Here is a 24,266-nt window from a genome sequence, read left to right as displayed (position 1 = left end):
AATTTGCACAGCAAAACTTGAGCTGTGTTTTTCTGTCTATCCACAATTTGCAGTGGTCACTTGTCACCCTAACTACCACCTCATGCTATTTTTAAATATATGTTTTTTAAAGCTAAAGTCCTGCACTGCTGATATTGGTGAATAGCAGTGAGTTTATATAATTTTTGTCTGGTGTGCTGTGTGGCCATTGCTCAGTGTACCATGTGTTTTTTTTAACAACATTTATTAAAAGTTACATTTTATTGGTCTAAATTACACTATATAGCTTAACTTGGTTGTCCATCTGAACTGGTTTGCCACGACACCTCACACCTCAGTACCTTTTGGTTGTATTATTTGTCCTTCTAGATCAGGGGTCCCCAACCTTTTTCACCCGTGAGCAACATTCAGAAGTAAAAATAGTCAGGGAGCAACACAAGCATCAAAAATGTTCCTGGGTGGTGCCAAATAAGGGTTGTAGTTGACTATTGGTAGCCCCTATTTGGACTGGCAGCCTATAGGAGGCTTTGTTTGGCCATAAACCTGGTTTTATGTAACCAAAACTTGCCTCCAAGCCTGGATTTCAAAAATAAGCACCTGCTCAGAGGCCACTGGGAGCAATATCCAAGGGGTTGGGGAGCAACATGTTGCTCGCGAGCTACTGGTTGGGGATCACTGTTCTAGATGATAAACTTGGCTGTAGCAAGCAATGCCAGTCAGCAGCATCAAGGGCAAATAAGGTCTTGAGCTGTATTAAAGGGGCATAGATTCACTGCCATTCTTCCACTTTATAGAGCACTGGTAAGGCCCCATCTAGAATATGCCGTACAGTTTTGGTATCTCTCACTCAAACAGGACATTATTGAATTAGAGTGGGTACAGAGAAGGGCAACGATGCTCGTAAAAGGTATGGAAGATCTTAGTTATGAAGAAAGACTGGCCAAATTGGGAATGTTCACACTAGAGAAGAGGCATTTAAGGGGTGATATGATAACTACAGTATGTATAAATATATAAGGGGATCATATAATAATCTCTCTAATGCTTTATTTACCAGTAGGTCTTTCCAGCTGACACAAGGTCACCTATTCCGTTTAGAAGAAAAGAGGTTTCACCTAAATATTCAGAAGGGGTTTTTTACAGTGAGCTGTGAAGATGTGGAATTCTCTCCCTGAATCAGTTGTATGGTCCATCCATATGGGAAAAAGCCTCTGGGGAGGAGTGGATACAGCTAAGACTTCTAACTAAGTAGCAGCTGGCACTCATCCGAGGACAGGACCACATAATACAGAAGTCAACCCCTGCCATACTATGACAAGGTCATACAGTATGTCAGATTTCCTCCATTATTAATTATTATTATTAACATTTATTTATATAGCGCTAGCATATGTCACAGCGCTGTAAAGTTAATGTGTTTATACAACTAGATCACATTAATTACATACATAGAACATATGAAGTTACATACATCACAACCAATACCAGTACAAAAGGAGCTTTCAATTTAAAGGGATGGGAATAAGACACAAGGTGTGGGAGTGGGCAAGATCAGAATCCAGTGGGTGAGAGATGTGGTACTGTATGTGGTATTGCATTTGGTAGTTAAGCAGAGTGAGGGTAGGCTTCTCTAAAGAAGTGCGTTTTAAGAGATCTTTTGAAGGCAGAAAGGTTTGGAGAAAGTCGGACAGACCGTGGGAGAGAGTTCCAGAGGAGGGGTGCGGCCCTTGCAAAGTCTTGAATGCGAGCATGTGAGGAGGTAATGAGAGAAGAGTTGAGTAGCAGGTCAGTAGAGCAGCGTAGCAAGCGTTTGGGTGAGTATATCAAAATGAGATCAGAGATGTAGGGTGGAGCAGAGTTATGAAGTGCTTTGAATGTCATGGTCATTAATTTGAATTTTATTCTGAAAGGTAGTGGAAGCCAGTGTAGGGATTGGCACGGCAGAGGAGGAGTGGTTGCTGAGGTTTATGAGCCTCTCTGCAATGTTCATTATGGACTGGAGAGGTCTCTGGAGGGGAAGGCCAATTAAAAGAAAGTTACAGTAGCATAGACGTGATATGACGAGAGAGTGCATAAGAATTTTGGCAGCATCTTGTGTGTTAAATGATTGTATTTTGGATAGGTTTCTTAGGTGGAAGAGACATGATTTAATAAGTGACTGGATATGAGGAGTGAAGGACAGGGCAGAATCTAGGATAACCCCAAGGCACCGGGCCTTGGGAGATGGGGTGATAGTTGAATTGTTAGCTATGATGGATAGTTTCGGGATGTTAATGGTGTTAATTGGAGGGAAGAGAATCATTTCAGTTTTAGAGAGGTTTAATTTAAGGTAATGTTGTGACATCCAAGTAGAGATAGCGGACAGGCAGGAGGAGACCCAAGTTAGGAGTTCTGGGTTGAGATCAGGAGAGGAGAGATAGATCTGAGTGTCATCAGCATAGAGGCGGTAGTGGAAACCATACGAGTTGATTAGATTGCCGAGGGAAGAAGTATAAAGGGAGAATAATAGGGGGCCCAGGACAGAGCCTTGAGAAATCCCAACAGAAAGAGGAAGGGGAGAAGATGCTACTCCACTGTAGGAGACACTGAAGGAACGATTAGTGAGGTAAAAAGAGAACCAGGACAGGGCCATGTAACGAAGGCCAAGTGAATGGAGGGACTGGAGAAGAAGAGGATGGTCTACAGTGTCAACTGCAGTGGAGAGTACATTTACATTTGAGTCTTGCCCACTGTTTATTCAATAACTGGTGGAATAATTTATATTAGATTCGTTTATTTGCAATAGGAACGGAGAGCCTATAGCAGTTATCAGGGCTTCTGTCCATCATACACAGAAAGGTTATTTCAAAGAACCAATCATTGTTTATGAGAAGACAGGAGTTACTCCACAGAGCAGAGGGAGAGTAGAGGATGGGGACACCTGAAAATATTAAAGTTGTCAACAAAGCTTTGTAATGTGTGAATCGAAGGAAAGGAATTAGTCCAAACTCCCTCTCCCGTCAATAAGGTAAATTATGAAGACAAATAATAGCAAGGTATCTGAGTTATAAGGGTTGGGTTGAGAACACCAGTGCAACATAATTGCTGTGTAATTTTGGGCATGGGTGTGGAACTCACAAGTAATTCTTAGTGGTTTGTTGTTTCAAATGAAAGAGAGCAGACCTGATTGATTTTCTTAAAGTAACTCTTCAGGATAGACACTGAAGAGTCAAGAAAATATGTATTGGATTTAGATAGGATTTAGGTAGCAGATAGGGGAAATATTGCCCAGCCAGATAGGATTGTTGTGAGAGGCGCACTGAACTGAGTTTAAAGGTGATATATTGGTCTGCGTCTCTGTTCAATACTGATGCAAAGTTCTGGCAAATATCGTCACAACCATGCTTGAGTGCTTTACAGTACATTTGGTTCTCCCTGATCAATGCAGTCTTTTGCTAGAAAGATCAACAAACATCAACCCCAAAAATATTTTATAGACCTATCTGTCAGACAGTATGAACTGTATACAGCCAAGTCCTTGTCTAGTTTGGGGATAACTACCATTAGAGCAGTGATCCCCAACCAGTAGCTCGCGAGCAACATGTTGCTCACCAACCCCTTGGATGTTGCTCCAAGTAGCCTAAAAGCAGGTGCTTATTTTTGAATTTCAGGCTTAGAGGCAAGTTTTGGTTTCATCAAAACCAGGTGTTCTGCCAAATAGAGCCTCCTGTAGGCTGCTAGTCCTCATAGGGGCTACCAAACAGCCAACCACAGCACTTATTTGACATCCCCATGGACTTTCTCATGCTTGTGTTGCTCTCCAACTCCTTTTACACTTAAATGTGGCTCACGAGTAAAAAAGGTTGGGGAAGCCTGCATTAGAGCATCAGGAAAAAAAAAAAAAAAAGAGAGGCAACCTCATAGGATTGCTGCAATATTTAGAGTAGCTTAAGTGAGATCTAGTTGTCTAAGTTTGCTCAGTTACTTATCCAGTTACTTATCCATAACTACTCATGATACCCAAGTGAAAAGGACGGCACTCCATTAAAAAAGGCAGATTTATTGTAGGATGCTGCAGATACATGGCCTTACGTGTTTCGGGAACAGATTCCCAAAAGAGTTTGGAAGCGGTCTTCATTGGTTTTGCTGATTACTCTTAACTACTCACCCTTGAAGAACTGCTTTGAATCTTTATTTTTTTTTTTTAATTCTTGGCTCAACTTACTTAATTAGCATACTATTTTATGAATATGAAATAAAATCAGCAGAGACAGATCCAGAGACTTGTTGAGCTGACAATTCTGAAGTAAGGGAGAACCATACTTCTGCAATCTCAGACTTCATGGAACGTGACTTTAGCAAACATAAGATAAAATTTCAGAAAAAAATGAACATGCAAGACAGTTGCTCCAGCTGAGTATGTGCGTGATACTTATGGGCAGGTATACATAATACTTATGACAGATCGAAAAGAGGCAGGCAATCAGCAAGTATGGAGCAGTATCACATGGGAAAGGCTCACCTGGCATTTTGTGCAGATTTGGTGGCAGGGTGGCAGAAAATGGAGTTCGTCCATACTTCCTGGGGCTGCTCAACATTATCTAGAGAATCAGAGTAATTCAGTACTGCACACAATTAGATTTTGCTCTTATGTCAGCACTTTATATGGTAAAAAGTGTTCAGTTTATGACAGGGAAAATTATTCTAAGGTAGAATTGATCTCTGCACAAGAAACACCAGTGTCTTAAAGGCTATAACACAACAGATGCTTACGTTGCTGCAAGTTATAGCAGCAATCAAAATGCTCTCTTCCCATTTACTAAGTAAATGGGAAGCGATCTACAGGGGGTAGTGGGCATACTGATGCCCATGTGACATAACCTTAGTTGTCCAATGCCTTAATGCATTAAGTTGCTTTATTCTAATTACAAGATAATTTATGGGCACAGTCATTTTCATACCCCAGGAGTTAGAGATGGAATCTGTTGGCCACTGTAATCACTGTACATAGAAGATTCCAGGTCTATGTCCGATAATTCATTTGCAGATCTGATTGATGTCACACTGTTCGTCAAAGCAGCCATAGAGTAAAACAGATCTACAAAAGCAAAATAATATTTATTATAGACTTCGCAGTCATGTCAGTGGAGATCAAGTACAGCGGGCTGGCCAAATGTGCCCTGATTTGATTAGGCAGTTGGTGGATTTGGACCACAAGTCCCCACCATCTTGGAATGTAAGGCCATCAGTCAGCCAAAAGGAAGTGAAGAGACACTGCAGCTCTGTGGCTCCTCTTCACTTTCCACTGCTCAATCATTCAGGTGGTTGGGACAAACAAATACAACAATAAAATAGCAAGCCATATCAGTGTGTCCGACGTACAGTATCTCTCAGAGTACAATATGTGTTGGATCATGCGGTTATTTCAAGGCACAATACAATGTTCAAATTTGACTAAAGTCTGGATTTATGTGAACCAAAATCATTTCTGCAACAAATTGTGTGTGAGAGAGAGAGGGAGAGGGAGAGGGAGAGGGAGAGAGAGAGAGAGAGGGAGAGAGAGAGAATATGAGTTTTTACCTCCATTTTCAAGAGTCTGGAAGGGTACAAGTTCAGGATCTGGCATAAAAAGAGATCCAGGGCCGCTTTGCAGCTGCTGGTTCAGATCTTGCTCTATGAGCTTTAAATCCTCCAGGTCCAGAGGCCGGCTCTTCAAAAGCTTTTCTCTGATAGCACTTGATTCTGAGCATGTGATATAAAATTATTAGAAAATCCTCAACCTAATAGCTAGTAATAAAATAGTAAATACAAATTCCATAAAACAGCACAACTTGCACATCAACATTTCAGTGGGGGGTAAATGCTCCCTTCAAAACACTATACAGGTTTTAAGCCCCTGCCTGAATATTATAGAGTGTGAGTGTGTGTGAGTATGAGTGTGTGTGTCTCCTTGTAGGTTGTGCAGTTGTATATACTTGGAAGTTCCATACAATTAAAATTAACATAAAACACTTGTAGAATTTATGGGACTCACCAGAAATACTTAAGGCATCCAAGAGTTGTTGTAGGTTACTTATCTGATGTGGTGTGAGAAACAAATGTACAGATCCAATTTTCCCATCTATATCCAGCTATTAGTGGGGGGTAAGAAAAACCAATAAATATATGAATCAATTATTCAGATACAGCACCTTTTTCAAAGTGGTGTTCATTATTTTGAACAGATAGAAGCTATTGCATGCAGCAATGTAGTAGGAGTTCACCTTTGGTCCTGGAAAAACATCATTTTGTTTAAGTTTGATGGTAAGCTCTGTGCACCCAGAGCAGCTGCCAATCTGTTGGGTAGGGGAAGGTGCAGGATGAGGCTCCGCAGGCCGGCTGGGAGATCTAGAGAGATGCCCTGGCTCAGACTCTAGGGGATTCTACAAAAAAAATAAAAAATAAAGCAGAATTACTGTAGCTATAACATTTCTTTTAACTGGCTAGAAGGATGATGGGTTTAATTCAGGAAGTTCCAGAAAGTGATTATTAACGTTATCATAAATATGGTATAGATACGATTTGTAATGCATAAATTGTTTAACAAGAACATAATTCTAAGCAACTATCATATATACTTAAATTCTAAATTTTCAGTGCTTTTAAAGTTTTTGTAAAAACAGTTGCTGTTGAAAGCAGTATTTGCCAAACTGGTGGTTGTTACTTTTTAAACAATGTTGCAAAAGTCTTAGCTCCCCAGCAAAGACAGTTCTGTTAAAGGGGAACTATATATAAACTAAAAGGACTAGTAACATCAAAAAATGAAATTGTTTTAAAGTAAAAAAAATATAATGCAGTGTTGCCCTGCACTAGTAAAACTGGTGTGTTTGCTTCAGAAACACTACTATAGTTTATATAAATAAGCTGCTGTGTAGCAACGGGGCAGCTATTCAAAGGAGATAAGGCTCAGGTTACACAGCAGATAAGCTCTGTAGAACATAATGGGGTTATCTGTTATCCACTATTTATCCTGTGTCATATTGCCGTTTTTCAATTTCTGCCATTGCTACACGGCAGCTTGTTTATATGAATTATAGTAGTGTTTCTGAAGCAAACAGATGAGTTTTACCAGTGCAGGGCAACACTACATGATATTTTCATTACTTTAAAACACTTTCATTTTTTAAGCTTTTTGAAAAGTAAACAATTTCAAGCAACTTTGCAATATACATCAAATATACAGACTTTTCATGATTTTTAATGGTTTCTGACAGTTCCCTAAGCCTAGCCTCCTGCTCTTCTGCTGATCTCTCTGACTACTTTGCTGAGCTGGCTGACTACTGTTACTTTGGATCAGCAGCCATCTGTCCTTAGCCTATATCCTCCATACCCCACAATTCCCTGCACACGTGATTTCAATAAGGAACGGAACATCACAGTGCAATGCATTGTGGGTTATGTAGTTCCTGCATGCTGTCTGTAAGCTGTGGAGAAGTTGTTACAATTTGTAACATCCGTGTTTCATCCCTCCTTCCCTGCCAGGATTTCAAATGATACAGAAAGAGAAGAACTGTTAAACAACTGGATTGCAGCATAGAAAATGGCATTTATTCATACTTTTTGAAGAAACAGGCAACTGTGATGGGGATATTAGGGGTTTCTGTGTTATGTGGGCCTCTTTATCAATTTTTGGTTTGGAAGCCGGAGTTCCCCTATAATCAGCTGCCTTGTCTTACATTGTATCAACAGTCTGAACCACCAGGGTAGATAATAGAAAAGGACAGAAAAACACTGATTTCAATAGCAATGCATATCCAAATAACTTCAAAACCATAAAAATTTAATAAATGTATATTACAAAGTTGTTTAGAATCAGGTTTATTATTTTGTGGATTGACATTCCCTTTAAATCTACTTTGTGCAAACGGAAACATGTTTCTTACACCGCTTGTTGACCGCAGGCAGATATACCCAAAAATGTTTGAAATATAAGACTGAATGTCTTATCCTTAAAATTATATAGTGCAAACATGATAAGCTGAGCTTCGTAGAGATTAGTCTTAATTCACATCAGTTCCTATGGCAGTGGATCTTACAATCAATTTCTCAATGTGCATTATATTTTTGGAGCAATATCACACTAACTGCCTGATCAAACCATAGCATCCATTTAAGATTTGACAAATTCTTTTCCAGCCTGGATTGATTTATTTCAACGTGGAAAATAATAGCCCAAAGCCCAACAAGCGATACTCATGATCCAATGATTCAGACAGTGCCAGATCCAGCAAGTGACAGTGCTTAGGACTGCCCCGATCACTAACACATTGTAGGGCTGAATTGTGTTCTTAAGAATTGACACACCTACAATTTTTTTTTTTTTTAGGTCTAAAAACAAACAGATAAATAATTCTTCTACAATCAAGCAACACACACAATGACAGTTTCTTGACAAGCCAAATAACAGCCAGTTAACTTGCCTCCATTATTCTGGAGTGTGGAAGAATGCAAAGTACCCTGATGAACCTCAAGCAAACACAAGGCACTTAAAGAATTCAGGACTCCAGTGCTGCAAGGCAAAAGTGCTAACCACTCATTTTGTACATGGGCAAATGTCGGCCAGTTTAGTCAGAAGCAGTTGGCAGAATTGATTGTGTCCTAGTACACCCCAGCTGTAGTCAACACACAAAGGCACTACATTCGGTCAGAAATCATAAAATAGCAATGAGTCTTTAAGAGCTATAGTAGTGTAGACACTAACCCCCATATGTAATATATGGTACTAAGTTTGCCCAAGAGCAGTAACCCATGGCAACCAATAGGATACTTGCATTTAAACAGGTGTACAGTAAATTCTACCTGCTGATCCATTGCTATTGGCTACTGCCCTTGGACAAACTTAGTGCCTTTTATTACATAACAGTAGTGTCTTAGCAAAGACAATTGTTAGTATTGTCTATTTTGTAGCAGTAACACGTAGCTGGGTACAACTACACGTGTCATTGCCCTTACAGGCATTATTTGGACACAATCAGAAAGATAAAGGCACACTTTAATACAGTCAACAGCATTACCCAAATAGAGTTACCTGCAAAGGAACAGTTCAGTTTAACTATATTAGAAACATTTTTTATTTTGCACAGGCTATCTATTTACCCAGTTTTTATTTTTAGTTAGGCAAAAATGTAATGTATAAAGACTGGAGTGACTGGATGTGTAACATAATAGCCAGAATCCAACCTCCTGCTTTTCAGCTCTCTAACTCTGAGTTAGTCAGCAACTTGAAGGGGGGCCACATGGGACATAACAGTGAGTTGCGCAATTGATCCTCAGCATTCAGCACAGATTCAAAAGCAACAGTTATGACCCATGTGGCCCTCCTCAAGTCACTGATTGGTTACTGCCTGGTAACCAACTCATGGAAACCAAGAGAGCTGCAAAGCGGGAAGTAGTGTTTTGGCTATTATGTTAGACATCCAGTCACTCCAGCCTTTATACATTACATTTTTGCCTGACTAACTATATTGGAAACATTTTTAATTTTGCACAGCCTATCTATTTACCCATTTTTTATTTCTATACTGAACAATTATTTTAAAGAAACACTGCTGTACAATGAAAGGACAAGGATAAGGTGTAAATGCTTAAAGGAGAAGGAAACCTTGTAGAAAAAACCCTGTACCCCCCCACCCCACGTAGACCCCCCTTTCTCCTCCCCCCTGGCAGCGGACTTCACGGCATACATCTTTAGGGTCCTCGGTAAGCTGACTGGGCAATCTCCGTCAACTTCGGTGCATGCGCAGTTGCCAAAAATGGCAAATTGCTCCAACTGCGCATGCGCCGACATACCGATCTCCCAGTCAGCTTAACGAGGACCCGGAAGATGGATGCTGTGAAGTCCGCTGGCAGAATCGGCAACGAGGGGTAAGTATAAAGTATAGGGCATTTCCCCAGGGGCAGTTAGTATGGGGGGGGGGCGGTCTAAGTGGGGAGGGGGGTATGGGTTTTTTTTCTACAGGGTTTCCTTTTCCTTTAAGGCAATCACCAATGCATTACATTGCTAACTTTTTTCCCAGACCAATTAGTAAAAATGTAACCAGTCCTGGGACCTTTTTCACTAGATGTCAAAACAGTGTATTATTTTCCAAGGCTCCCTTGTATTTTTTTGCAGGCCTGTGTGCTTCAAAATGCATGTTTTTTCTATGTCCCGTTTTCCCATGACATGCATGCAAAAGTCTATGAAGCTGCAACGGAGTTTAGGGAAATACTACAAAACTGTGGTATGGTACCATGATGGATCCCCAGACTGAAGAGAAGCACCAGCCTAGGATAGTTTACAGATTACAAGCAAAATTCATTATACTGATTACAACAATGTAAACTTGTATTATTTTTTATAAGTTTAATCATCATGCACTTTGTGCCATTCTCTCTCATGCAGTTCCAATTCATTTTAATCAAAGTTTCCAGTTTCATATACATTTCTCCCTTTATTGCATATGTTTCACACTCTCTGAGCACAAATACCTCAGGGGTAGGGGATGGCGTTTGTACATTGGTCTTGAATTCATCATAATGTAGGGAGACACCACTGAGCTGCAGGATTTTCTGGATGAAGGCTGGAGGCTGGTGTATATCCACAGGAACAGTGTGGGAGGTGTCCCTTACTGATTCATCACAGTAATCCAGTCTGAAAAGAAGGAAGGTAGATTTGTCCTTGGTAAACAGACAATCGGCAAAGTGATGGAACAGCAAAATGAAGAGACGGAATATTATAAAAATGGACAATAGAATTGGGGAGCAACTTTATTATTTTTGAGATGGGATGGGATACACATACCCAAAAGGAGAGGTATAAATGAGGGAAAAAGTATAGCGTAGAAGTAAAAAGGAGTACAAAAAGCATGACTAAAAATAGAAAGGAAGGAACAATAAATTCCTACCTTTTTATGTGGATTTCCAAGGCAGTCCCCAAATTAGATTCACCTGGATTATTCTCAATTCGAACAATGGTGTCTATAAAGGTCACTTTAATCCTTCTCAAGACTAAAAGGATAATAAGGGAATAAATATTGATGTAGGCACTCGCATTCAAATAATTCTGTCCATCCTAATGTGTGTTACACAGTCATCTTATACATTCATACAAAAGCATTTTTTTTTACAATTATGTGATTTGAGTGTTTAAGCAGAGACAATTCTCTGTATTGTCTATGGCAGGGCATTTTCTGGTATTTCTAGCTGCGACAAATCACGGGCAACAAGTAGCACCATGCACCATTGCCCTAAAATTGCCAAAATGCTCTAAACAGCGCCCAAATTGACATACCGTACCTATTTCCTTACATTGAGTCTCGTGTCTTTTTTAGGACAGAAGCTGAAACCTGCAGCTGAAATTGGTAACTTCCTTATCTAGCGTAAAGCTCTGTCCCTTTAATATACAATGTGCATTCTGCCTCCTGGTCCAATGAAAATTAGGCATGCACAATAGACAGCACTTTGCCCTTCACACTAGATAAAGAATATACCCAATTCAGATGCAGGTTTCAGCTTCTGTCTTCTGAAGAGATTTCATATTCAATATGGGGAGAGATATGTCATTTTGGGGGCAGTTTAGAGTCTTTTATGGACTTTGAAAAAAAATCCTAAAATCTTAAATGTTTAAATCTCCACTGTAAGGGGCAGATTTATCAATGGTCGTATTGAAAATTAGAATTTTCTAAATTTGTCTATGGTCAAAACTGTCAAATTTGCATAGGGAGTTATTCAAATTAGATTTGAGTTTTTAAAAAAATTAGAATTTCAAAGATTTATCATACTCTGGCCCTTTAAGAACTTGAATTCGAACTATTCACCACCTAAAACATGCCGAATTGCTATTTAAGTCAATGGGAGAAGTCCAGGGATCAATTTGGAGTTGTTTGTAGACTTCCTGACATTTTTTAAATTTTAGTTAAATTCAAATCAAATTCAATTAGAGTTTTCAAGTTGATTAAATTCATCCAAGTTTTAAAAATTTGATTTTAGTACAGGTATGGGACCAGTTATCCAGAATGCTCGGGACCTGGGGTTTTCCAGATAATGGAACTTTCCGTAATTTGGATCTTCGTACCTTAAGCCTATTAGAAAATCATGTAATCATTAAATAAACCCAATAGGCTGGTTTTGCTTCCAATAAGGATTCATTATATCTTAGTTTGGCTCACGTACAAGGTATTGTTTTATTATTACAGAGAAAAAGTAAATCATTTTTAAAAATTTGGATTATTTGGATAAAATCGAGTCTATAGGAGATGGGAATTCCGTAATTCGGAGCTTTCTGGATAACGGGTTTCCAGATAACAGATCCCATACCTGTAATACATTTAGATGGGTCGAATTTTGAGTTTATGGGAGATTATAAAAACTCACATGAATTCGAAAATCGAACTGTGCCCCTAAATAACAGCAACAAGAAACAATTGGTAATTTTAAAAAGCCCTACCAGTCTCTATGGTTTGTGCAAACATCTCAAGCCCTTCAATGGGCTGTGGGGGCTCAGACGGTTCTTCTGGCTGCTCCTTTAAGCACTCCTGGGCTAGCTGCATACTAGTAGTCATACAGGAGGACCAGCTTTGTGACTCAGTACCCTGCGCAGCTAGAAAATAGAGAGCAAAATGAAGTATTAAAGAATTAAGTTTAATAATACCACTTTAGTTTACTCTTGCATTAATATGTGTAAACATTTAAATTCTACACTCACCACCTCTGTACTTGGGACGGCATGTGACCTGAAGTTTAGACACCTCCAGGGTACAGTTTTCGTTGATAAGTGCTGACCAAGGAATGGTGACCGATATGCTTCCAATAAAGCCATCTATAATCTCTAGAGGAGCCCCTGCAGAGTCCAGCAGTTCATTCACGGACTAAAAAGGGATGGAATCGAAAAAATTAACAAAACTAGAGAGAAAATGAAAAAAAAATCATAACAAAGGAAAAAATAGTGGATGAAATAATACATAGGAAATGATAAAGATGATAAAAGTATATTATTTGTAGGGAAAAAAAAAAAAAGTATACAGAGTGCATCTCACAGAAGCTTAAAGGGGAACTATCGCGAAAATGAAAATTTAATATACGATTCATCAAACTGAAATAAGAAACTTTCTAAATACAATCAATTAAAAATTCTGTACTGTTTCTGGAATAATCAAGTTTATCTTCCTCTCTCAGCATCTGTTTCTCTTCATTCTCTCTTCATGCGGCAGTTGGGTGTTAGATAGTCATTGACAGTTAGATTCAATATATCTTATAGGGGGGCTTCCTTTCATAGCAGATGAATTAGAGCTCACTGAAATAACGGATTCCAGTACAAACAAAATAACTGTCTTTTGCACAAATCCTGCATATAGAGAGACATGGGGGCAAATTTACTAAAAGGACGAAGTAGCTAGCGCTATCGAAAATTTGCCAGCATGACGTCATTTTGCCACTTCACCGATTTTACGGGTGCTGGCGTAAATTCGCTAACGAAGTAGACCTACTCTAGTGCTATTTTGCACCCTTACGCCAGGCGAAGTTGCATTCTGGCAAAGGGACGTAGCTATGCTAATTCACCAGGTAACGGATTTTCGTGAACGTTACCTCTTACGCCAGACTTTACATCGCCACCTTAGACCAGGCGAAGTGCAATAGAGTAGATAGGACTTGATTCAAAAAAAAGTTGCATTTTTTTTCTAAGTCCCAAAAAATGCTGGCGTCTTACTTTTTTAAGGGTGATAGGCTGAAAAAGATTGTAAATTTTTTTGGGGGTACCATCCTTCCCCACCTACATTTCCTAACATATCGCATCTAAACTATACAGTGGGCTCATGTGTAGGGCAAAATAACAACTCTATTTTGTTTTATGAAGGTTTCCCAGGCTTGTGTAGTTTAATGTATTTGCTGCAACATATATGTCCATTGTACTTTAACCTGGCGCCATATGCAAATTAGGCATCGCTAGCGTAACTTCGAACTGCTGATCGTAACATCGCTAGCGCAACTTCGCAACTGATCGATAACTTGTGCGCAGCTTCAGATCTTCGTGAATTTGCACAGCCCTGACGAATCTACCACTGGCGAAGTGCAGCAAAGTGTGACAAAGCCAACGCTGGCGCAACTTCGGAGGTAAGTAAATTTGCCCCATGATGTCTGGGGATTTTAATAGAGTGTGCTCTAGTACAGCTTCTAGGCAAAAGGAGCCCCCCTATAAGATTTTGGATCTGTCAATGAATATCGGACACCCAACTCCTGCATGAAGACAGAATGAAGAGAGAGAGATGCTGACATAGGGATAGTGAAGGTAAACTTGATAATCTTAGAAACAAAGAAGACTTTTTAATTGATTATATTGACAACGTTTCTTATTTCAGTTTGCAAAGTTTCTTATTTCAGTTTGATGAAGCTTATATTAAATTTTGATTTTCAAGATGGTTCGCCTTTAAAGGCTATTGTGGGAAACATTTTCAATCCACCTTACATGAATCATTTGTGATACTAAACTCTATAGTTAGTATAGTTATGGGTATATAGAATTTTAATTAAAAGTAGGGAGGGGTGTGTGTATGGATGCTGGGTTTTCATTTGGAGGGGTTGAACTTGATGGACTTTGTCTTTTTTCAACCCAATTTAACTATGTAACTATGTAACTATGTAACTATTTGCTTTGTAATTACAATTACTATCCTTTATTTATATAGACTAATTCCATAGGGCCAAATCATTATCGTTTAATTAGAGATGTTCCTTTCAACATCGGTCTGTGCCATCATTCAACATTTCATTTAAATTACATATGATCCACCCTGGCAAAATATATTGCTAGCCTCTACTGGAGATGTATGCCTCCTGGACTCCAATCACTGAACCAGTCTATATCATAATAAAATCTAATTCAAAGATGAACTACCCCTGTAAAACTCTAAAACCTAATAAATAATCTAACATTCTAATAATGAAAGTCCATGCCCCGGGATGATAGTCTACAAACTAAAACAAGTCCTGGATAACGGTATAGTATATCAGTCAGTACATGCTGTCCTATGAAAAGGGAATAGAGATTCGCAGCTGAAGACTTCCTGGAGCTCACTCAGAATTTCTCGCTGGGAAAGTAGTAGAGGTTACATTCTTGGAATCTGTACGGACATTTACATGTGAGTTCTTTGCCTTGCTCTGTAAAGTGCTCTCAGCTCTGTTGGCATTCAATTTATTAAAGTTGGTCTTGCTCAATACGGAATTTTCAATTGATACTTTCATCTGTTACAAATCTCTGAAAGAAAATGTAATAACCCTGCAACTTCCAGCATTAATGATCTTTCTTCTACAGTATTACCAAATCCTGCAACCCATCCTTTAGCAAATCTTATGTCACCTGTCTTAAAAAGCTTAATTTCAAGTCTGCAAATCGACAATTTAAAGGGGACCTGTCACCCTGTCACCCAAAAAAAATATTACAAATCCTATTTTATCATGTTAGTCAAGCAGAATGAACTTTAATTACACTGTAAAAAATGTTTTAATCTTGTTTCCTTCCGTCTGGGAATTAAATATTAAAGCAAGCAGGCAGGAGACATTTTGTGGACACTGTTAAGACAAGCCTGGCATCATCTCAAAATCTTGTTTCTGCACCAGAACGGGGGACCTGATTTCGCATGCACAGGTTACACAATTAAATGGTGAAGAGAACTGGGGGAACGTGGGGAGTACATTTAGGTTTAGCAAGTGCTGAATTTAAAGTGAAAGTAATTGCCTGCCCCGCCTCTATGCCTAAAGCTTTAATTACAGTCAGTGGCAGAACTACCGGGGGAGCAGGGTGTGCGAGCGGGCCAGGGCCCGCACCCCCTCTGGGCCCCCCCGCAACCCGTATGCCACTGACAAATGCGGGCAGTATGGAGGGGGGCGGGGCCCGGCTGCGCGTCACGCACCAGGGCCCGCCCCCTCCAGTTACGCTACTGATTACAGTGTACTTAAAGTTCATTTTGCCGGCAATATTTGATTGACAGCTGAGATTTTAAATGAGTTTACAACATCTATGAATGCCTAAATAAAAAAAAATTGGGTTTCATGTTTAATTTAATTTGAAAAGGACATTTATTATACAGCCAGGGCCCGCACCCCCTCTGGGCCCCCCGGCAGCCCGTGTGCCACTGACAAATGCGGGCAGTACGGAGGGGGGCGGGGCCCGGCTGCGCGTCACGCACCAGGGCCCGCCCCCTCCAGTTACGCTACTGATTACAGTGTACTTAAAGTTCATTTTGCCGGCAATATTTGATTGACAGCTGAGATTTTAAATGAGTTTACATCTATGAATGCCTAAATAAAAAAAAAAATTGGGTTTCATGTTTAATTTAATTTGAAAAGGACATTTATTATACAGCTTTTTATGTCTGGGTGAAAGGTCGACTTAAAAAGATGTTACATCTCCATTTTTATTTCACTCTTGCATTGTTTTCAATTTTTTGGTGGAGGAATTAGTGGTCTAGCCATCTCCTATTTCTTCTAACTAACTCTCCAACAGAGTTATTACCCCTTTCAAGAAGCTATAGCTTAGGCCAAAAGCACATGGGGGTCCTTCTTTGGTATATTTCAGATGATGGTGTCACTGAAAATGAATGGAAACTGTTGATGAGGCAGTTTTTGCCTGAAAATGAACATTCAAGTATTTTCAGCTTGAAAAACCATCTGTCAGGAGCGGTGACAAGTGACTTCCATTCATGTAAATGACATGCTAAATGAATTACGTTGGCATAGTCATTCATTGGCCTTTAAGGTCAAGAGTGTGTAGATTGTTAAAATAGCAAGTAATTGAATATTGCAGCTATAGCTACAGCAGCAACTATCCACTGGCATGTGCACTGGGAAATTATAAATAATAAGAATATGGATTTTTGTGGACACTTTATCACATCTGAGGCAGCCGATTTATCACAGGTGGAAACTATTGTGTAACAACAATAGTCTGGAAATAGGCACATACCCTGTATCAACATAGATTTGCTTTTCCCCTCTGTTGATGCGACTGTCTAACATATGGCCACTTCAACAAATGCAGAAAATTATAGAAGAGGGGTTAGCACACACCAATATTTGCTAATGTGATAGACTTATTATGTCAAACCAAAAAAGAAACATATTGGGGTTAACAGCAAATACTGGCGCTGGCTGAGCCCCCCCCCCCCTTTTTATAATATACTGCATATATCCCAACACCGTATTAAACTGAAATGATTTATCCTGACAAAGGAGCAGTAACACCAAAAAAAAAAAAAAAGTGTATAAAAGTAATTAAATTATAATGTACAGTTGCTCTATACTGGTAAAAGCTGCGTGTTTGCTTCAGAAAAACTACTATAGTTTATATAAACAAGCTGCTCTGTAGCCATGGGGGCAGCCATTCAACCTGGAAAAGGAGAAAAGGCACAGGCTACATAGCAGATAACAGGCGTATCTGTTATGTAACCTGTGTCTTTTCTACTTTTTTTTTTACTTTCCAGGTTAAATGGCTGCCCCCATGGCTACACAGCAGCTTGTTTATATAAATTATAGTAGTCTTTCTGAAGCAAACACACAGCTTTTACCAGTGCAAGCTAACGTTAATTACTTTAAAACAGTCATTTTTTGGTGTTATTGTTCCTTTAATTGCAATGTTATGGTTACATGTATCTTTTTAAAGGAATTGTTCAGTGCAAAAGTAAAAACTAGGTAAATATATAGGCTGTACAAAATAAAAATGTTTTGAATAAAAAAGTTAGTTAGCAAAAAATGGAATGTGATTGGATGTCTAAAATAATAGCCAGAACACTACTTCCTGCTTTGCAGCTCTCATGGTTTAGACTGATTGGTTACCAGGCAGTAAACAAACAGTGACTTGAAGGGAGGCCGCATGGGTCATACATAACTGTTGGCTTTTAAATCTGAGCTGAATGCTAAGGATCAATTGCAAAACTCACTGAACAATTATGTCCCATGTGGCCCCCATTAGAGTCGCTGACTAAGTTAGAGAACTGAAAAGCAGGAAGATGGGTTCTGTTCTGTTTTTTTAGATATCCGCTCACTCCAGCCTTTATAGATTACATTTGTGGCTAACTAAATATATTAGAAACATTTTTTATTTTGCACAACCTGTCTATTTACCCAGCTTTTATTTTTACATTGAACTGTTGCTTTAATAAAAACCTAGCACTCTCTTTGCTACAGTTTTGTTTTTGCCAATAATTGAAACTCTCAGTTACACCCTGCTTCCTCCCATAAAGTAAATGGCTATTGGCTGAATATTTCCAGCACTGGCACTAGTCAGCAGCACTAGAATGTTTTCAAGCCGCAATCAGCTAACAAGAACCAGCTATGGCACTTTCAAACAACTGCAGTTTCATTCTACAGATGGGGGCAAGGGATGCTTTCAGGCATTTCGCTCACACCAAAATATGTGAGGACAAAATCACCAAAATGCGCCACAGGTCTAAAATTCATATTTTAAAGCAAAATACATTATTGGGGCCTACTTGGGCACAATACATAACATGTAGGGGCAAATTCACTAAGCGCCGAAGCGCCTAACGCTAGCGTCAATTCGCTAGCGTTGGGCATTTTCGTTACTTCCCAAATTTACAAACGAACGCTGGCGTAACTTCGCTAGTGTTACTTCGCACCCTTACGCCTGGCGAATTTGCGCAACGGACGTAACTACGCAAATTCACTAACACACGCATTGTACTGAACGCTACCTTTTACGCTAGACTTCCTTCGCCACCTCAGACCAGGCGAAGTGCAATAGAGTAGATAGGGATTGCTTCAAAAAAAGTTCAAATTTTTTCTAAGTCCCAAAAAACACTGGCGTTTTTTCTATATTATGGGTGATAGGCTGAAAAAGATCGAAATTTTTTTTGGGGCTCCCCTCCTTCCCCCCTACATTTACTAACTCATGGCAACTTAACTATACAGTGGGCACATGGGTAGGGCAAAATAAAAATTTTATTTGATGTTTTGAAGGTTTCCCAGGCATTTGTAGTGCTGCTACATATTCCTCCATTGAAATTTGAATTTGGCGCCGTATGCAAATTAACCATCGCTAGCGTAACTTCGCTTCGCTTAGCGAATCAACGCTAGCGCAACTTCGCAACCTTACGCTGCCCCTGAGCGCAACTTCGGATTTTAGTGAATTTGCGGAGCACTGGCGAAACTACGCCTGGCAAAGTGTGGCGAAGTGCGGCGAAGTTACGCCTGGCGCAACTACGAATCTTAGTGAATTTGCCCCATAGGCTCAGCTCCCACTGCAGTGTGCTTTATGGTATCAATGAAATGTAAAAAGTTTAGGAAAAATATATCAATATTGCAGTCTTAATTAACCAGATATATTTCCTTTGTATACCTGCAACTGAAAAGTACTCTACACTTTTTTGATAAAAGAATGTATATTAAACATATCTCCAGATCATAAAGTAGGGCTACCCTGGAAACCACACACACAGCAACAATAGGAGGGAACAGTATCAGTACATGAAATTATAGGCAAACAGCCATAAGTCTAGAACTAGAAAAAACTGTTCATAAATATATTTGTACTGTTCTTTAATCTATGTGTGGTCATATAATTCATATATAAACCAGAAAATCATCTTAAAAGGCTAATCAATGTTACTCCAGACAAAAATAAATACATATGTGTATTGGTTTCCATCACTGGGGTTTTATTCATGATTTGGTATTTAGTAATATGTATTGTTTTTAGTCTTTGTAATTACACAGATTAGCTTTTTAAGCACATTTTCTTGAGACACGTCATAATAAATTTCACTATATTTTATGATCCAAGACACTTTAATAATGAATACTGTATTTATGGCTTAAATGCCTTTAAAAATGAATACTGCAGTAACTTTCATTTAGCACGGTCACTTTAAATACTGAACTGACATGATAGACTGGTGTCACAAAAGGGGTTTGTAAACCTGTTAAAGGTATTTAAACTGGGAAGTTGTTTGTATGCGCAGGTCCCAAAAAAAGACCAAAACATTTTTATATGCACTTTTTCTCATATATAATCACCTTTGTGATGTCTTGAGAAAGGTCCTCTGTGAAGTACTGAAACTTCAACTTACACCATTCAATTTTCGTACATAAATTAACTCCCATGAGTGCTTTGTGTCCTTCATGCTGATATTACTTTGTGGAAAACACCTGGCCTTTTAAGCCTTTTTTTGGGGGTGAGTGTGTTACCTTTCAGACTATATACAGGTATGAGACCTGTTATCCGGATTGCTGGGGATCTGGGGATTTCCAGATAATGAATTTGGACTTTGGTACATTAAGTCTAATAGAAAATAATGTAAACATTAAGTAAAACCTGAGGCTGGAGAACACAGGCACAGCTATAGAGATCAAATGTCTCAGTGCTGGTTAAAAATTGTAAACAATGTAACAAAGAATGCCTCACTAACAGGTCTTAGCAACAAAACAAAATGTTTTTATTGAAAATCCAATATTTCAGTCACATAAAGTGACTTTCCTTTTTTGTCCCAGAGGACAGAACATGGGATTTGCAATAATATATATATATATATATATATATATATATATATATATATATATATATATATATTTTTTTTTTTTTTTTCCTGGTATTAACTTTAGTACAGGCACATTAATTCCAGGAATCACAGGAAACTTGATATACACTTGCAGGACTCATAGATTGGTTGGGAGTCCAGTTGAAACTTCAGTTTAGCTCAATAAATTACCTTATGTTTGTCCAAGTCCTGCAGTGCATATAAAATTTGGGAGAGTACAGTTATACTCAGGACCTGGGGTTTTCCAGATAATGGATCTTTCTATAATTTGGATCTTCATACCTTAAGTCCACTAGAAAAAGATTTCCACATTAAATAAACCCATTAGGCTGGTTTTGCTTCCAATAAGGATTAATGATATCTTAGTTTGGATAAAGAAAAAACTACTGTTTTATTATTACAGAGAAAAGAAAAATTAATTATAAATTTTGGATTCATTGGATAAAATGGACTCTATGAGAGATGGTCTTTCCTTAATTCGGAACTTTCTGGATAACAGATCTCATACCTGTACTTGCATTCCTTACTCCAGACCTCAGTACTCTGTAGCATAATGGTAACTAATTCTGTAGGTGATACAGACCATTTGTGTGAGCACCGAGAGGTGATCTTTCAATCTATGGATGACATGTCAGTTCCCATTAAAGGGGCTGTTCAACTTTCAAACACTTTTTTTTTAAGTTTAGATAGAAATAAAGCCTTCAATAAAGTTGAATGTCTCTGGTCTGGTGTTTGAGCTCAGTAATTCAGGCCCAGACTCTGAACTGTTCCAATTTTGCAACATTTAGTTGATACATTTCTCAGCAGTATCTCTGGAGTATTAGCAACTATTGTATCAATTCTAACAGCTGCCTGTAATGAAAGTCAGGGATTCTGTTCAGCAGGCACAAGGATAAGAATTGTATCAACTAAATGTAACAATTGGGAACAGTTAAAGGGTTGGTGACCCCCCCTTCCCAGAACTGCTTTAGAAGATGAAAAATGAAACGTTACACTTCAATATTAGAAAAACAGTAACACATAGAAAATAGAAAGTAATTGGAAAGTCTTTATTTCTGATGAACTATCTGAAACCAACGGAACGAAAAAAAGTGTTCTAAGGTGAACAACCCCTTAAAATTGATCATATTTATAAAAGAGCAAAACCAGAACTCGCCACATTCAGCGTGACATTTCACCACTTTCTATTCCCTTGTATGGTATTTAGGCAGGACTGTAGTTAGGTCCGATGCTGCCCTATGCATCGAACCTAAATACATCCCCTACGCTGCGCGTGTGATGTCAGTGCGTCGTGCGCGTGATGTCACACTCACGGACGTCGCAGAAGTGATGTCACATGGCGCATGACGTCACTTCCACAAACCAGCCCGGCCCCCTACCCCTCACCTCTTTCAACCGATTTCCAATTTTCTTTCTTTTTTAATTTAAAAAATACCCGATGCACCACAAAACCGGCACCATAGGCACGGGCCCTCGGGTGATATAAATATGGCCCTGAATTTAGGGACACATTTATTAAAGGAGAAGTTAACCTGTACGGGGAAAAAACCCTCCTCACTCCACTGTGTAGGTCCCCCTCCCTCCCTACCTGCTTGGCCCCTAACTTGTTATTCGTCCCTCGGCGCAGGTCCTCTGCTGCCGAGTTCACGGGCGCCATCTTCTCCCTGCTTTAACCAGCATTTTTTGGCGCATGCGCAGTACAAGGCATTTACCGGTAAGAATATTCGGCGCATGCTCCAAAAGTCACGACGTTTCTGAAAAAAAGATTGAAAACTTTGTGACTTTAGTGCGCATGCGCACAGCGTCGGACTGGCCCACAGGGATACCAGCAAAAGGTGTCAAGGTGTCAGTGGGCCCTCATGCTGCTAGACATTTGGCCTATTTCATGGCCATTCCCTATTTTTAAGAGAACAAAGAGGAATAATAGATTATAGTATGTAAAGAAAAGGAGAATAGATGAGTGAGGAAAGGAAGAATAATAGTACTAGAATAATAGAGTGGGCCCCTGATCTAAGATTTATTGGTGGGCCCCTAGTCAAAGGTTTTTGGGTGGGCCCCTGGTGTCCCAGTCCGACACTGCAGTAGCTCCGTACTGGCAAACGCCTCCAACTGCGCATGCGCCAGAAAGTCACAAAGTTTCCCATCTTTTTTTCAGAAACTTCGTGACTTTCAGCTCATGCACAGAAGAGCCTTACCGGTAAATGGCTCGTACTGCACATGCGCCAAAAAATGCCGGTCAAAGCAGGAAGAAGAGCGCTCGGAAGAAGATGGCGCCCGTGAACTCGGCAGCAGAGGACCTTAGGGGCATTTGCCTGGGGGGGGGCAGGTAGGCCGAGGGGGAGGGCAGGTAGGCCGAGGGGGAGGAGGGCCTACACAGGGGAGGGGGAGGGTTTTCCCCATACAGGTTGACTTCTCCTTTAAAAGATGACAGCCAGTGGCACAACTAGATATTAGTGGGCACCATAGCAAATTATTTTTCAGGCTGAATTGTCCTCATGAATGATAATGACATGGACTACAGCATTACAGGCTGTTTTCAGCTCTAACAACCAGTATTACCCAGATGTCTAGGTGAATATCAGTCAGACGTCCACTCCCATTGTAGAGATCCAGGCTCAGCTGCTCCAGGCTCAGTCTCTCCTCCAGGTAGTGACCCAGATAATGTTGCAGAAGGTACCTGCATGCCCGCGTTTTAATCGAGCTGGACCATGGGAAGAGCCAGCGAGACATACTGTCAACAAGGAAGGGGTAAAGGCTATAGAAGGGGCTGGAAAAATTGCACCTCTTCTAACGTCATAACCTTTGAGAAGGGAAGCAGAGGTCCCAGGCAGGAAGCAATCACTGCGTCATAGCGCACACTCGGTGTTATCTCTTGTCACAACAAATGTCCGTATCCCCTTTGACAGCAAAAACAGAGCTGCTCGGGATTGAACTCGCAGACTCTACAGTAAGGAGTTCAGCCAGAAAACAAAATGAATAGCGTGTAGAACACCATATCGCCCAATAGTTCCGCCTGTCACGGGACACTTCTTATTTTCATAAGACAGCCCTCTGACCCGGAACGCTGTTAAAATGTCTAGTTCCTCGGCTACTGCCTAGCAGCGATCACTGAGTTTCGCCACAGTCTCGCGAGAGGTCATGCCTACAGAGTAAATAAGCGCAGTGACGCGGCACGTAGCCGCCTGTGGCGAAGAGAGCGCATGTTAAACAGGCCCTGGATCTTCGCTGACGCGCGCACGTGATGACGCGAATCGCCGGCGTTACGCCACCGGGAGGAGAGGGGCGAACAAATAAAGGCCAAGGCAGGCGTGGAAGTGACATAATTAGTTGGCAAAGAGGCAGCTTGTATGAGTTCTAGCTTAGCATAGAGGCTGTTTACTTTTTTTCTATAATGCTCTCTTTGTTCATGCTTGTAGCAAGAAACAAAAAGAAAAACGTTGCTGGTTGCTAGCAATATCTGTTTCTATCAGAACCTTGCGTTTCCACTACTAATATTCAGCTGAAATTACAAATGTTTTATTGACTCCGTTTCGAGCTCCTATTTGTGTAGGGAACAAGAAAACCATTTGTTTCTGGTTGCAAAAAAAAAAATGCCCAGCTGTTGTTACAGCTTCTGCTCTAAATGTGACCAAGAGCTAACATTTTTATGCAGACTAGGGGGCAGATTTACTAAAGGGCGAAGTGGCCATTGCTAGGGAAAATTTGCCTGATATCCACAGGGACATCAGCAATTTACTAACAGGC

General features: G+C 39.9%; 1 protein-coding gene across 1 annotated transcript in view; it reads right to left on the bottom strand.

Moving 5' to 3' along the window:
• Positions 1–23,664, bottom strand: part of atg2a.L (autophagy related 2A L homeolog) — a 53,062-nt gene extending 29,398 nt beyond the window's left edge. The window contains exons 1-10 of the mRNA XM_018257569.2: positions 23,082–23,664; positions 12,680–12,842; positions 12,422–12,574; positions 10,881–10,983; positions 10,465–10,627; positions 6,222–6,380; positions 5,993–6,089; positions 5,539–5,700; positions 4,920–5,056; positions 4,481–4,559 (exon numbers count right to left, since the gene is read on the bottom strand). Coding sequence (XP_018113058.1) covers positions 4,481–4,559; positions 4,920–5,056; positions 5,539–5,700; positions 5,993–6,089; positions 6,222–6,380; positions 10,465–10,627; positions 10,881–10,983; positions 12,422–12,574; positions 12,680–12,842; positions 23,082–23,252 — 1,387 coding nt within the window. The 5' untranslated portion in view covers positions 23,253–23,664. The remainder of the gene's footprint in view (positions 1–4,480; positions 4,560–4,919; positions 5,057–5,538; positions 5,701–5,992; positions 6,090–6,221; positions 6,381–10,464; positions 10,628–10,880; positions 10,984–12,421; positions 12,575–12,679; positions 12,843–23,081) is intronic.
• Positions 23,665–24,266: the final 602 nt, after the last annotated feature.

This window comes from Xenopus laevis, chromosome 4L (assembly GCF_017654675.1).
Source record: "Xenopus laevis strain J_2021 chromosome 4L, Xenopus_laevis_v10.1, whole genome shotgun sequence".
NCBI classification, from domain to species: domain Eukaryota; kingdom Metazoa; phylum Chordata; class Amphibia; order Anura; family Pipidae; genus Xenopus; species Xenopus laevis.
This window is presented reverse-complemented; position numbering and strand designations above follow the sequence as displayed.